The sequence below is a fragment of the Argopecten irradians genome, chromosome 11 (genome assembly GCF_041381155.1).
Source record: "Argopecten irradians isolate NY chromosome 11, Ai_NY, whole genome shotgun sequence".
Classification (NCBI taxonomy): domain Eukaryota; kingdom Metazoa; phylum Mollusca; class Bivalvia; order Pectinida; family Pectinidae; genus Argopecten; species Argopecten irradians.
The window spans coordinates 9,062,593-9,078,017 of NC_091144.1; the positions used below are offsets into that span (position 1 = coordinate 9,062,593).

The 15,425-nt window shown below is 34.7% G+C and overlaps 1 protein-coding gene across 1 annotated transcript; it reads left to right on the top strand.

The window, feature by feature from the left end:
• Window positions 1–1,448: 1,448 nt before the first annotated feature.
• Window positions 1,449–3,750, top strand: LOC138335715 (uncharacterized protein KIAA1958-like). Its single transcript, XM_069284875.1, has 3 exons — window positions 1,449–1,591; window positions 2,843–3,543; window positions 3,722–3,750. The coding sequence occupies exons 1-3, from the start codon at window positions 1,449–1,451 to the stop codon at window positions 3,748–3,750; spliced, it is 873 nt and encodes a 290-aa protein (XP_069140976.1).
• Window positions 3,751–15,425: the final 11,675 nt, after the last annotated feature.

Consider the following 15,425-nt stretch of genomic DNA (forward strand, 5'->3'; position numbering starts at 1 on the left):
GAACTTGGAAGTACTGGAGAATGGATAATCCCTGACTTTTATTATTTTTTTTCCATTGAAAAGTGGGTACAAAAATGAGGGTACGGGGTAAAAAATAAGGGGTACAGTTTGGGTAACCCATAAAACACAGCACATATTTATTTTTATAGCCTCAAATATAAATTTGGTTTGCAAACTTTATATAATATTCTTTAAACGACAATTCCACTAACACAAATACAACTCACCACCAGTTTTGTAAACAAAAAAATACCTTGCCATACTTCCGATGTAAACTTAAAAAAAAAAAAAGTGACAATCGAATGCAGGCAGCGGCTCTTTAAAAAAAATAAATTTTTCCCCAGTACTACTTGATAAACATAAAATATAATAATAAATATTGCATGTTATGTGTTGTCTGGTTTTAGAAACCACATACAAATTGACCAGAACTGAAAGACTACAGTTTGACAAAATGAGAAATTTACCAGATTTACTGGAAGGCCACATAAAACAACCCCCCGCCTCCCGTCCAAATGCTTACACAAATAAAATATCTCGACTATACGCACAATAAAAACAAGGGCGTAGCGAGCTGTAGCGAAAAATCCTCATTGCAAATGAACATAGGAAAGAATTTGCTTCCATCCACAGAACTTTATGATATAAATGGCAGAAAAGCATTACTTAACTCCTAGACATTTGTATATCTTTCTGATCAATAAATAATCCTATAATCAGCTTTTTAGGATTACATTTAATTAACTCTCTTTCTAGTGTACAATTCAGGTCATTTGGAAGCGACTTGTGAGGACAGACTATCATCCCACCTAATAGGTTTGATGGAACAGATTGTTCTGACATTAGACATGTCCCGGTAATGACCATGTGACCGGGAGACCTGCCCGCGAAGGCACCATGCAACTCTATCTTAATCACTTGTAAACCTCAATACAGAGTCATTGGTACCTCGGACTAGATATCTGCCAGCCAAATCACACACGACAGTGTTGTTATGAGGTCTACGATGGGTGCATTTGGCCTGTGAAGGGGTATCTATCTATCTGTCCCCACATCACGCCGGAAAACGTGTGGCCTTGTATGGGTCGCAGAGAGGAGGGGAAAAAAAACCGATAGTGATGTGTTCACCAAGTCGTGTTAGACTTCAGAGAAACTGTGTTTGGTGGTTTTAACAGAGTCAACGGTACATAATGTATATATATTTAATTTTGACTTAAATTTCTTATTTTCTTGCACATTGTTCATAGAAAACTGTACCTCAAGAGATACTGAACTAACTAACTTGTGGACTACTAACTGCCTTGTGGCATATTACTTGAAACAGTAAGTTACCAAATAAAATTACAGAAATTATTAATTTTATGTTAAATATATCACTCCATTGATTTAGTGTTATAGTTTTCCCTCAGCACGCAGCAAAATTATGAAGCAGGTTCAATATCTTAAACATGGTACTCTATCCTCAATCCAGAGGGCAGAGGATCCTAGACTACGAGGTCACTCCCAACCATTCAACATGGATTAAAGTCATGAGTTTTCTTGATGCCAGAACAACACTGAATGCCTGGCGCGCAGCATCTCATGGCAGTCAGTGAGAACAATTCCAAGCAGGTATAACAATATGGTATAAAAAAATAACAAACTTTGCGTCTGTCACATAAACCACCAGAGATATTGGTGTGTCCTTGTAATTCCTGAACAAACACTGATTATAAATGAGTGCCGAGGGTACCAAAAAATGTCTTTAATCAGTTTTATTCATCAGTGAACATAATACATAACCTAAAAATTATTTTTTGTGCTTTTGCTTTGCAAATAATCAGGATTGTCAGGTAACTCACATTTTCTAGCTGGTTTAAGATACCACGAATCATACTGAAGAAACAAATGCCAAGAAATAATTTTTTGAATATCTTCCTGCCCTTGTGGGTGAGGTACTGATCAGTCACAATTATTTGTTTTTAAGCGTATCACATACTATTATTTTCAAGAGCAGTGATCATGAGTTGTGCCCAGAATATATCACGAATTCAACCAAAAAACAATTAGTACTTCCCAGGGAGATAATTCTGTAATATGCAATAACAGTACAGACGTAGATGTGACAGACATTATAGCCATTAATTGTTGATTGGGGTTTATGGCAACAATATGATTTGATAGGACCCGAATAACAAACCTGTTGGCCCGAGGGCCAAAGGAATATTAAACTGTATAGTTTATAAAAAACAAAAAAAACCCATTGTCATCAAAAACAAAGCAATAAGGCTTTCATGAAGTTGTATGTGTGACACCATTTTTGATTTCTATCCTGTACACTGTTATCACTCATTTAACTTCTCGGACCACCTTGTCACATTATTAACAGTACCGTCGAGTTTATTTTAACAGTTCTTTGGGACCTCTTTATTTGACGCAACTGCTTCATCTTATTGTTCAGCTTTAGTCAATAGAGATTATAAAGAAGAAACTAGTTGTAATAGGGGGTATAACAATTCTCAATTATTATAAACCTTTGTGCATAGTCACTTTTTTCAACTATATATATAATGACGTAGAGAATAGAATTGCTATTATTAAGAAATCCCATTGTAAAAATCCTGTCGTATAAAAACGCTATTTTACCAGGTAAAATAGTCCTTCGAAATATTTCACTGGAAAATGAGCTATTCCCCTGCATTCCAAGTTATCGCGCGGGGACTTGTGCTTAATCATGAATTTGATAAGGAAAACTCGCATTGTTAAGTACTAAGTCATAACGGAACCGTCCTCAGACAGTTACTTCATATATTCAACGAAAAACACAAAGCGCTTAGGTGATCTAGATATTGACCTCTGCCAGACGGACAACTTGTTTACAACATGGCCTCCAGATTCTCGACAACCAAGACGAGGAATCTCTCGAAAAATTGGTGACCGACAGGGACAACGCAAATACACAGCAAGACGTTAAAACAGCAGTTAATATTTTAAAGGACTACGTAAGAGAAAAATCCCTGGGCACTATCGATGATATGGAATGTGGAACAAGTGAAAATATCAACGGGTTATTGCGTAGGTTTTATGCCGAGTTGAAAAAAGTTGATGGTTCTCACTATACCAAGAAATCGATGATTACCATCAGATACGGTTTACAGAAGCATTTTATGAAGAAACGAGATGAGGACATAATAAACGGCGAGCAATTTAAGAAAGCCAACGAAATGTTTAAGTCTGTCTTGGTGCGGTTAAAAAAGGCAGGATTGGGCGATACAAAACACAAAATCCCAATAGATTCGAAGGACATGGAGAAGATGTATCAGAGTGACATTTTTTCTACCAATACTGCGGAGGGATTACAGAAAAGGACACTGTTCGAGTATCTTTATTATTTCTGTAATAGGGGCAGAGAAAACTTGAGAGACATTAAGAAAAGCGATTTTCAGATCAGTATTGATGCTGAAGGGAGAAGATATGTGACTGTCAACAGTCGTCAAACAAAAAATCATCGTGGCGACGACCTGAGAGATAAGGATAAAGAGGGACGAATGTATGATCAACCAGGTACTGTAACTTTTTAAAATAATGCATCCGTTTGATAAAGTTTGAAATTTGATAATTAACGTATGAACTGTGAATAACTTTAATTATTCACTTGTAAAATGAAAATTGAATCAGCTCTGATAGGTTATACTGGTAATTTTGTATTTAATTATTTTCTCTTTATTTTCATATTTTCCAGGAAACCCAAATGCCCAGGGATTACAGTAGAAAAATAATTGAGTAAATTGAATCCTCTCAATGAAAACTTTTGGCAACGACCAAGAAAAAGTGTTAGCATCGACATGGGTGTATGATAACTGCCTATGCCTGTAGGTAAAAATGCTTAAATAATTTTATGGCAGAACTAAGTAAAGATGCAGGCCTCTCGGCAAAATACACAAAACAATGTATAAGGGCAACTTGTATCACAGCACTAGATCAAAAAAGGGTGTTGAAGCAAGACATAATCATGAGCATAAGCGGACAACAAATCCGAGAACTCTATTCGATCGTATAGCAAGAGGTTAGCGAAAGCAAAAATAAGGACAAACTTTCGGACTAGCAAAGAGGTTAAGGTCACCTTTCGGACATACTAAGTGAAATGTGATCCCTTAAAATCATCGAAACAGTGTCAAATGTCCAATCTCGAAGTGAGGGTAGTGTTCGACCCTATGGACAATAATGGCAGGCTAGGTGGTTCCGATTTGCTGCTTCCTGACTTTTTTGGTGATGAATTTGAAGGGATTATGGCAGAAATAACAGACGTATGAACTTAATGATCAAATGCAATTTGAAACTCCAACGAACAGACTGCAGACAAGTACAAATAGCAATAGGTCAAACACCTAACCACACTTCAATATAAAAATAACTGCACTTTTAATCATCAAAAATGAGTCAATAATGTGAGGTTCTTTTTCGTTTTAAGTTCAATTTCATCAAATTTTGCTTCAAAGTACATGTAGAAAATGGATTGAGCAACAGGTGCATTTTGTGCCTGCATACATTAGTCCTCTGTAATTTTTTTTCATTGATGTTGGGATAACGTAATATCTACCCCTGTCAATATGTAGTTGAATAGTGAATATTTATAGATGTAATATATGAAGTTTGTCCTCAGTCAGTTTATTTATATAGAGTTATTTATATATTTAACTGTTCTTGTGTATATGGTTTAAATTTGTAAGGTTCAAGGTATATCACCTGATTGATTGTGTTCTTATGAAAGTATGTGTTAATTTGTCTTTTGAAAAGCAATTTACTTGACATCATTTTGTATTTTTAACAGTCATAATATTCAATCATATCAGAGATTGGATCCAAACTTCCTTACTTGCACTACAACAAGCATTCCTAAATCACTTTGTAGCTCAAACAGCAACGTGTGCTTATGCTGTAGTGTGTGCACGTACTTATTTTGTCCGTCAATTTCCCTTTGACAACAACTTTTTCTCTAAAAGTTGAAAGCCTAGAAACAGTATGTAACAGAAGTAAAAGTAATTGATTAGATTCAAGTTTGTATTAAGAAATTGGAATCAGATATTGGGCTTATAGCATGCTGAGATAAAGGGCTACCATGTTTGTTTAAATGAATGACCTTTACCAATATAAAATGAACATTCAAGGTCACAGGTCAAATAGGCTCAAATTTTCATTGTACAATAACTGAAAACCATAGACCCTGATATTGTATAAGGCTTGTGACATGTTCGGATAAGGGCTACAGATTAAAGTTTGTTTGAATGGAATGACTATGGACTACTATTTCAGGTCACGAGGGGTCTAATAGGCCTAATACGTACCTTTTTAATTGACTTCTTATTAATACATGTAACTAAGGGGCCTAGAGACCTGTTATTGGTTTCTGTAGCTTGCTGTGATGAAGGACTACCAAGTCGGTTCCTTCTTTAAACAATAACTCCAGACAATGTTTACGTAGATAGACTATGTAATTGACTCTTCCGTCTTTATAAAAAATCATGCACCAAGATTACCAGGTAGTAGGTGAGCGATTCAGGCCCATTAGACCCTTGTTTTCTATATATGAATATTAGTAACTTTGTATGTTGTAGGCAAAATAATATCTTTTTATGGGTTAACAAGTGCGAAATTGGAAGCATTTATTAGATATTTAAGATTTGAGAGGTATTATTTAATATACAGCTTGCTAAAATCAATGTAATTTTTAAAGTTCTCTTCCTTGAAACGTTTCTGGAGAATTTTGGGAATTATTATATACTAGTTGATATAGAAGTTTTACCAACAAGTGGCTGCTTTGTTTACCATGTTTGTCAGCCTTGAAATAGTTTTTGAAAAGTCACAAGTTTTAACTTCTTACGAGGAATTCAGATAATCATGACAAATAACAATCACACGTTGGGGAAACTTGTTTATCCAATAAATTTAACTCTATCTTTGCTCTATAACATTTAGTGCCCTAATAGAGAGGAAATATTCTGCTGTTAATTCTTTGAATAATAATAATAATTGTGAATGCATTGTAGAAAAGCATTATACAATGTTGTCCAAAGTTAAAAGCCAATCAGAATCAAGATAGGTTTGAAATGACCAATGAGAGGCATTTTAGGTGTTAAAACATTGGTGTATGTAAACATATAAACAATAATCTATTTTTATGGAGTTTATCACATGATTGTGTCATTGTGAAACATACACAGTTATGGGATATCATGCTCAGTCCACATAGGCTTCCCTAATTGCATTGATATGATGCAGCTGGTGTATGTAAACTTTCAATTATTATGGTAATTGTATGTACAGTATATATTGGTTACAATGTTCTAACCTGTTTAATTACATTAATATAGATATGTAGGTCATTATATGCTGATAATAATCATTTGTCCTATAGCATATTAAGCTGTTATCATATATTATTATTTTTCCCTGCCGTACACAGGCAAACTACATGTATCTTCAAGTCATTTTCACCCCAAAAATGTCCTGAAATTGAGGTCAATTAATGATGCCTTGAAACAAATTTGAAATTGAAGTCAAATTTCTGAGGATATGTTGTGCTCTTTTCAGGCATTGAATACTTGAGCTTTATATGGTCGCTTCGTGCTGAGAGTTTCACACTAACAATGCCAAAAACACACAAAAACGGTAGTCTTATGATAGAATTTTATTATCTGGATACTGTCACACAATACTTTTACTGCTCTTGTGCATCTCGTTTTCTTATTTCCCTGTAAAATATAATTTACATATTTATAAATATATGTACTACAAAGATAGAATACTATTGGTTTTACTATATACATAATACATGTATATATGTCACTTGTAATTATCGGACAATTAATGGCTTCGCATTACCATAATTTACTTATGAAAAGAAAATTTAAAAAGTGGCGAACAACACATCCCTCTTAATGGGATCTTATTTTTTAAATTGGAAATTAATTATCATATTCTTGAGCCATTCATCGTTTGTCGGTTTTAATAAATTAAAGTGAACTCGATGTCATTTTACACAATATATTGCTTGATAAAAATGGTTATTTGACAGTATATTTACCTTAATTGACAAGCAGTCAAATGCTCGATCTTTCCACAGATCTTCGCCATACACTCTCTCATTTTCATTTTTTATAACCTGTCAATGAAAAAAAAGGAATGTTTTTTTTCAATATCTAGTCCGCTTAATGTAATATTTGCATGATGACACATTTTTTTACTGTATATGTGCTAACTTATTCTTGGTGTTTCAGTTTTCACTAAATGTGAGGATTCTCCAAACTTTTCGACCGAAATTTTTAAAACATTGCGAACAACTTCAAAAAAATCCTGGTTTTGCATGTCATATTTAAAGGTTTCAAAATTGATTTGCGAAATAAACCTTCGCGAATATGTTCCGGACATGAAAAAGTCACGAACTTTAATAAAATGTATACACTCTTTTACTGCTTATGTACATATGTTTTCTGCTTTTGGCGCTCGCGCAAATGTAACACTATATACTGGTACTATAAAATGTTATTATATTTGTTTTTCAATATAGATTATATGTATTATTTTTTACTTGTTATTATCGAACCGTGAAGCTTACGTTGATTTAGAAATGAAAATATATATATAAATATGCAAAACATATATCTCATAATTGTATCTTATTCTTGTTCTTAGAAATTAATGATTATATACTGGAGCCATTCAACATTTGCCAGTTTCAAGATTATTGAAATCAGTTCAGCGCCATTTCAAACAAGCTATGCCTGATCAATGATAAATTAACTGCAGATTTACCTCATACATTTCGGGAAACACGGTGGTTCCAGCTTCATTTGAAAACATCGGTTCCAACACCATTCTACATAATTGTAAGACAAGTCCCTATAAAATGAAAAGGTGTTCTTGTTATGGAATCTTACAAACAATTAATATAAAACAATAATTCGCGACATTTTAATAACTTAACATTTATAGGGAGACTTCATACCACTGTTTGACATTTATAAGAGGAATATATACATTAACCGTAGGTGATCATCAACCTTCAAATATTCGTTGCGACAAAGATTCGTTACCTGAAAACATACTGCATGTATCTCAAGTGAAATAATATGCGTAATCCAATGATAAAGATAAGCAATTAAAATGATGTTAAATATTTCTTCATGTTTTCCTCATGTGGTCTCGGAGATTAAATTTTCACATGTATTGAAGTGTACTGCGTGAAATTTAATGTAGCGATCGCCGAAGCAAAAGGTCCTCTATATTTCATAACCCCCGTACCCACAGGAGGTAATTGATATACATGTACTTGTTTCATATATCATCATATCATCACACATAATTCTAGTACCTTGTACACTTCTATAGGCAGTGGCGTCGCTAACAGGAAATAAATGAATACGCAAATAAAGGGTATCCCCTGGAAAAATATTATGGTAAAGATTTTACGAGCGCCGAAGGCGCGAGATTTTGGTGTTAGGGGTTCCGGGGGACTCCCCTGATAACAAAATTTTACGAATTAAAATGGCAGAGATGAGTTTTACGACGCATTTTGTTGAATTTGCCAGTGCCGAAGGCGCGGGATTTTGGTGTTTGGTGTTTGGTGTTTGGGCGGGGGGGGGGGGGGGGGGGTCCGGTGGTCTCCCCCCGAAAACAAATATTATGATTTAGAATGGCTGACATGAGTTTTACGATGCTTTCCTTGAATTTGCGCGCGCCGAAGGCGATAGATTTTTGTGTTAGGGGGTCTCCCTCGGGGAAAAAATAAGATTTAGAATGGCTGACATGAGTTTTACGACGCATTTGATGAATTTGCGAGTACCGAAGGCGTGAGATTTTGTTGTTTTGGGGGTCCTAAGTTGTCCCCGGGAAAAATGTATTTTGATGCGCAAGATTTTGTTGTTAGGGGGCTACGGGGGTCTTCCCGAGAAAAAATATTACGATTTGAAATGGCTGAGATGAGTTTTATAATGTATTTTGGTGATTTTAAAGCGTTCCTTACACGGTAATTGTTCGATTTAAAGTTACCTGCATTTAGAAATGATAATTGTGAGTTCGTCATACCATTATGCAACCCTGCTCGATCTGATCGTACCGGATTCAAACCATCGGCACATTGTTGTGTAATGCAAAATAATAATGAATTGAAGACATATAAACAAATTAACCTTTTAAGAAGCATTTTTTGAAATAGTATAATCCCTTGATGGACATTTTTAGTCTAGTTCGTGTGTATTGAATTTTCATTATCTAAGGTTTGAACATGATGTTCTTGAACGTTTTAGGAAACGCGCCGCACAGCGGAAAATTTTCTAAAATGAAGTACAAAAATGTGCATGAGGACCCTTTTTTCTTTCAAACTGGCTTCTTTATATCTTCTGTAAATCTTTATTTTGCAGCCACTAAATCTCATGAATATATTTTGCACTCGAAATACACTGGTTTACATGGATACAACCACGCAGTGTGGTCAGTTGTCCAGTCTGTCCAGCTATATTGTTGCGTTAATTGATCTCCATCTTTGGGATTTTCTTTACGAAGTCTTGATGATAAAGTGGATAATGTTTTATATCCGTCAATTATTATGATAATAAATGCCATTTTGATAAATTACATCATTCAGTTCCAGAATAATTTAGAATTGTATTGTGAACTGAAGCCGGAGTCTTGAATTGGCATTATTTTATTATTGATAATAGAATAAGATATCGTACATATCCTGATAGATATTTTACATGTGTCGATTTCAGGATAATGTCCGATTGGTTTTAATTTTCCAGTCAAGTGATCTATTATCTTTATACAACCTTCCTCCTCTTAAATATAGAACGAGACACTTTCAAACATAACTCACCCTCGAGCTCCAGAGTTAACCCCTGTAATGTCTCCTGAAAAAATACACTCAAGAGTAATTACACACAGTATCATCATTGACTATAAAAATAAATGCTATGAGTGCCGTTGGCGAATCTAATGAGATATAAACAGATATATTTCTTGCAATGTTTACTACCATTCAACCGAAATGGTACTCTTTTGTCGTTTTTACATCCATTATTTCACAGCATACGAAAACACATCGTCCTTGACCCACGGTTGATTGCACTAGACTTCGCTACACTAGTACTTATCACAAGTGTAGCGTTCGCGTAGTGTATTGCAATCAACCGTGGGTCACTGACGATGACGAAAATAAAATATGAAGCACATAATATATGTAAGTTCTTATGACAATCCTCGTATCAGTCAATTCATTGATTTGATCGCGAAATCCCGTCGATTAAGTAAATTAATTTTTACGTCAATAGTTTGCGCGAAGACGACGTCGTATTTTTGTAAAGAAATATGACGTTATGCTCACAAAAATACGACTTAATAATACAATTGTCTTATGAGTAAACTTTTTATCACAAATATTCCTTGTGATATTCTACAGCTTGAATATATATTTTAGTACTGCAGAACAACTTTTTTGCGTGCGATTGGGTATTTCATGGCCAGGCAAAAATCGCTAGAAATAAAATTTAGGAGATTTACAGTAGTTTGTGGCTCATCGAAATGAAAGCGCATGATGGCAGTGGACAACGGATTGTGATATGTTTACTTACCTCCGAGGTCTTTGGACGCTACCATTGAAATGGCAACAAGCAGCAACACAAGAATACACCTATTCATCTTTAAAGTAAACGCTACACCGCTGACGTTGTATGGAGTCAATGTTGAATAGCTCTTCGGATGAGGAGTGAAGAAAGCGACCAATTTATAGAAAAGAGATCAACAACCTGTCACCAGGTGAGACAAGATGGCATGCATTTATTGCCTGATAAAATTATATAGTTAGATACCGTTGGGTAGTTATTGGTTTGTCATAAAATTATTTTGGTGTTACAACACATTGCACCATATCCGAAGAATGATGTATTCTATATGTCTCCTGTCATTATTTTTCATTCGGCAAACGGACATATATTTTTTGTTCCTTTACGGCTAATGAGTGATCGGGTAGTGAAGTGGTTAAGTCACTCGCCTTTCTTCTAGCTAGTTTACCGTTGTTGAAAAACAAAAAGAATAAAGCAAAAAATCATCACTAGGAATCCTGTATAATACCATGTATTAATTATTATTTTCTTCCACTCGGCAATTCTTTATTTCTATTAGAGAGTTCTGCATGGACTGTAACCAAATTTGGCTAGAAACATCCTTGGAGTAAGGGGCACAGAGTTTGTATAAATTTTGGCTCTGACCCCTTGGGGCAGGAGGGGCCTGGCTCAATAGGGGAAATAGAGGTAAATCCTTTTTAATCGCTACTAGTCATTGTGTTATGCATGGAATGTAACCAAAATTGGCCAGAAACATCCTTGGAGGGAGGGGAACAGAGTTTGTGTACATTTTGGCACTGACCCCTCGGAGGCAGAAGGGCGGGGCCCAATAGGGGAAATCGAGGTAAATCCTGTTAAATAAATCCGGTACGTGTCATAGAGTTCTGCATGGAATGTAATAAAAATTTGGGCCAGGAATTATCCCTTGGGGAAGGAAGAACCTAGTAAATTTTGGCTCTGACCCCTTGGTGACCAGGAGGGGCGGGGCCTATATGGGGAAATAGAGGTAAATCCTTTAAGTCGCTACTAGTCCATGAGAGTGCTGCATGGAATGTAACCAAAGTTCTCATCCTTTGGGGACGAGGGCAAACAACCCTTTGTACTCCCTGACCCCCCTGGAGCAGAAAGAATGGGTCCCATAGGTAAATTAGAGGTAATCGATTAAATTCCTTCAGAAAAGAAACAATGATCCTGTATTCAGAACCTTACTTGACATTACAATAACCAGGTGAGCGATACAGGCCCTCTGGGTAGCCTTGTTTTATTTGTGTTTCCCTGATGATTACGTTACTTTATATGGCTTATTTCCAATGGAGGATTATTACTTACGTGCAATCCTGATATATAGAAAGAAATTCAATATAATAGGAACGGGTTTGATTCTCCATACATAAAAAAATACCCCTCGTGCACACGTATATGTTTGGACACTGGGAGTTACGAGACACGCGCGTGAAATGTATACTCGTGGCTCCTATATCGGGGGTATTTTAATGAAAACAATGCCATAATATCAACATGTAGAATCACTTGACTAAAGTTCGGAATCAATGGAGTTGTCTTTTCTCCCATCTGGAAACGCTTCTCACAATATTCGTAGCTTATTATTCCTATAACACAATAGATTTAACAAGAATATATAATAAATACGATATATCCAAGGATATACATAAACAAAAATGTTATCTTCTACGCGTCCATAAAATATCTGCAATAATATTTGATTGCTATTATATTACTCACCAGATGATATACAGTATGTAGCTTTGGAATATGAAATATACAATATACATGGTGCGACGTTAACTCTCCAAAGATAAGTAGAGATTCGTGTTAATGATAAATACTGACGCCAATTGATCAAAGTCAAAAGTGCAATAGTATATATATATATTATGCATATGTATTAATAAGTATGATGTAGCAACTGGAGCTAGGAATGCTCAAAGTAACCATAGCTATTTTGAATTGAACCCGCTTTGAATTTGTTTAATATTTATATTATTATTGTATCTTAAGCAAATATTAACAAGATCCTGGTAAAGGTTTATTGAACAATCGGTAATGTGTACACAATTCGTTTCGACCTGATTCGAAAAAAAATCTCAATTCAAATCATCACGAAACAGACTATTTAAAGTAATACACTATCTTTTAATGTTACAGCACTTTGTCTTACTGGGGACGAAACAACCAAATGACACACTTACAAGTGTGAATAGTGTATGATGATTATGGCACATGAAGTTTGCCACGTGGTTTATGTGTATACTAAAAAATTATATGTGTGTAACTGTCCTTAACTGGTACTCATTGTCATTCAACATTCCATCAAATAAAGCTCTTACTGACAAATCTTCCTGAAACATTTTAATAGACATAAAAATAATAATGGACATACAGGTAAATGATGCTCAGTTGTTACACCACCAGTACGTTAAAGTTATAGTTTCATGTTAAGTTCACTGAAACTAATATGTCGCTTAAACATTTGATATTTGAAGTTTGAACATGGACATGTAAACTTGATGATTTAGCTCCCTAAAAAAAAAATTATATGCCGGCCTATGATGAGAGGAGTCGAATATCTGGGGAGGATCGTATATTCCTGGTTATTGAGTTAACAGCGCCTTCAATCACCGCTATGTTCAGTACCGTCCCTTCGGTTTTTGTTCGGGATATTCCGAATCGTATCGACGGGGACTGACTTTCCAACATGGTGCCTGCACGTGGTGAGCCAGGGTAACTAGCGTAAGCGCACATGTGCCTTGTTTTACGTTTTCCATTTCTGGCTTAGATATGAAGGCAAAGCGTGCTGGTAATATTGTCGACAGCGCGAGTAATTTGAAAACATCCTATTCAGACCATTAGCCATTAATTTCAATATTGTGTGTATCAATACATTGTAATGTGCGACTGAATATATCCATTGCGAGAACCATTCTGCTGAAGGTACGAACCACATGTTTAGTTTGCGAAATTATTGTTGAACATTTTCTTCTTGGTTTCAACAACTCTATGTATTACTTCGAGATTGTTCGTCGACGAATGTTCGGGAATAGTTTGGAATGATTCCGGCAGTCTTTTCGAGCCTATTATTTTAAGTGTAAATACGTTAATTTTTTTTACTATAACTTTTATAATTACAAAATACTTTCAGTGCTGCAACTTTTATAAAAAGTGGTAAAGTTAGAAAGTTTTAAACCTTGGACAAGAGGTGAAGAAAAATGTGTATAACACTTAAACAGTTTTCACGTATGACAAAAAGAGGGAAACTGATAGAACCATACAACTTTAAACGTATACAGCAGACATACTGGGAAATTTTTCTTTAATTATCACGTTTAATGTACAGAAATTAAAATTGCTTGCAGAATTTCTTCTTAAGCTGACACACGTATACCTAATCATAGTTCGAAAGCCGTTATTTTATAAAATTTGTGTTTGTACTAAATTCCACTTTTTTATTTATGTAACAGAGTGATTAGATTTCGAGCAAACGGTTTAAATTCCGATATGAAAATGTATGATGATTATACGAGTTTAACACTTATTCGATTTTCCCTTTAATGTTTGAATTGAACACAAATTGTGCTTTGCCTTTACGTTTAGTTTTTACATACTAGTTTTATGAAGAGAAAATCACGTTGATATTGGTCTCAAAATTAGTCACGCATTAAATCACATTTATGGTTGGTAATGGATGTTTTTCACTATTATAAGACAAAGCAAACTGTGCTCGTTTATTGAACATGAATTCGTTTACCAACATTTTGAGTAAAACTATGATCCATTGACATCTATCTATTAGTATTACAGTACTTTGTCTCACTGGGGACAATACAAACCAAATGACACACATGAAAGTGTAAATTCAATCATTTATTATTATTTTTATCTTTATTTCCTCAAAATTAAAGAATACATAAAGAATGACATTTAACATGAAAACAATAAACAAAAAAAGCAAATAGATACACTTAACACTTAAATAAAGAAATCCAAAATGTTGAAAGATAGGGTAATTAAAATGTCATTGTCGTGCATTGTTTGTCATAGTTTGAGACTGGACATTTTGACTGTCGATCGTGACCAACCTCGGATGAGTCGAATACCCCGTATTGAACTATTGACATGGTCCCCTGCTGTTCGAGTTATAGGGGTTTTACTGTATTTACAAAATATGTTCAAGTTCAAGTCTAATGATTAATAATTAGTTGAGATTAATCAAGGCAATGAAGATCACATGTTTTCATGAGTCTATACAAAAAGATAAATTTCCTTATCTAAACTCCTCTAAAGCACTGTTTGAGAAATCATAGGCAAATTCTATACCAAACAAGGTGTTACATAAATCAAAATCTGTTAAATTGTGAAGCGATGACATGAATTCTAATCCAAAATTATTCACCAAAAAGCACCAGTACTCGTCACGAATTTCACTATTTTTATCACAATGCAAAATAATATGGGTAACATGGTCATTTAAAAGCATTCTACAATATTGACATAATTCTATACAATTTGATATTCATGAGTTTACACAAACATTCAAAATATTTGTACATGACTATTATACTGTGGGAACTTCACAGCGAGTTCCAAACGAACGTGCAACCTATTTTTTGGATGGATTCATTTGAATATCATAAAATCTATACCATTTGAAATACACGTATTTTTACTAGGAGAGGTACCAGATTTAAAGGGACAATTCAGTCTAGAGAAAAAATTAAAATTTATACATATATCGGATAAAACCCAGTTCTAATGGAAATTAGACCAGTCACTTTTTCTGTGATATGCCAGAAAAGCCCATGGTGGTGA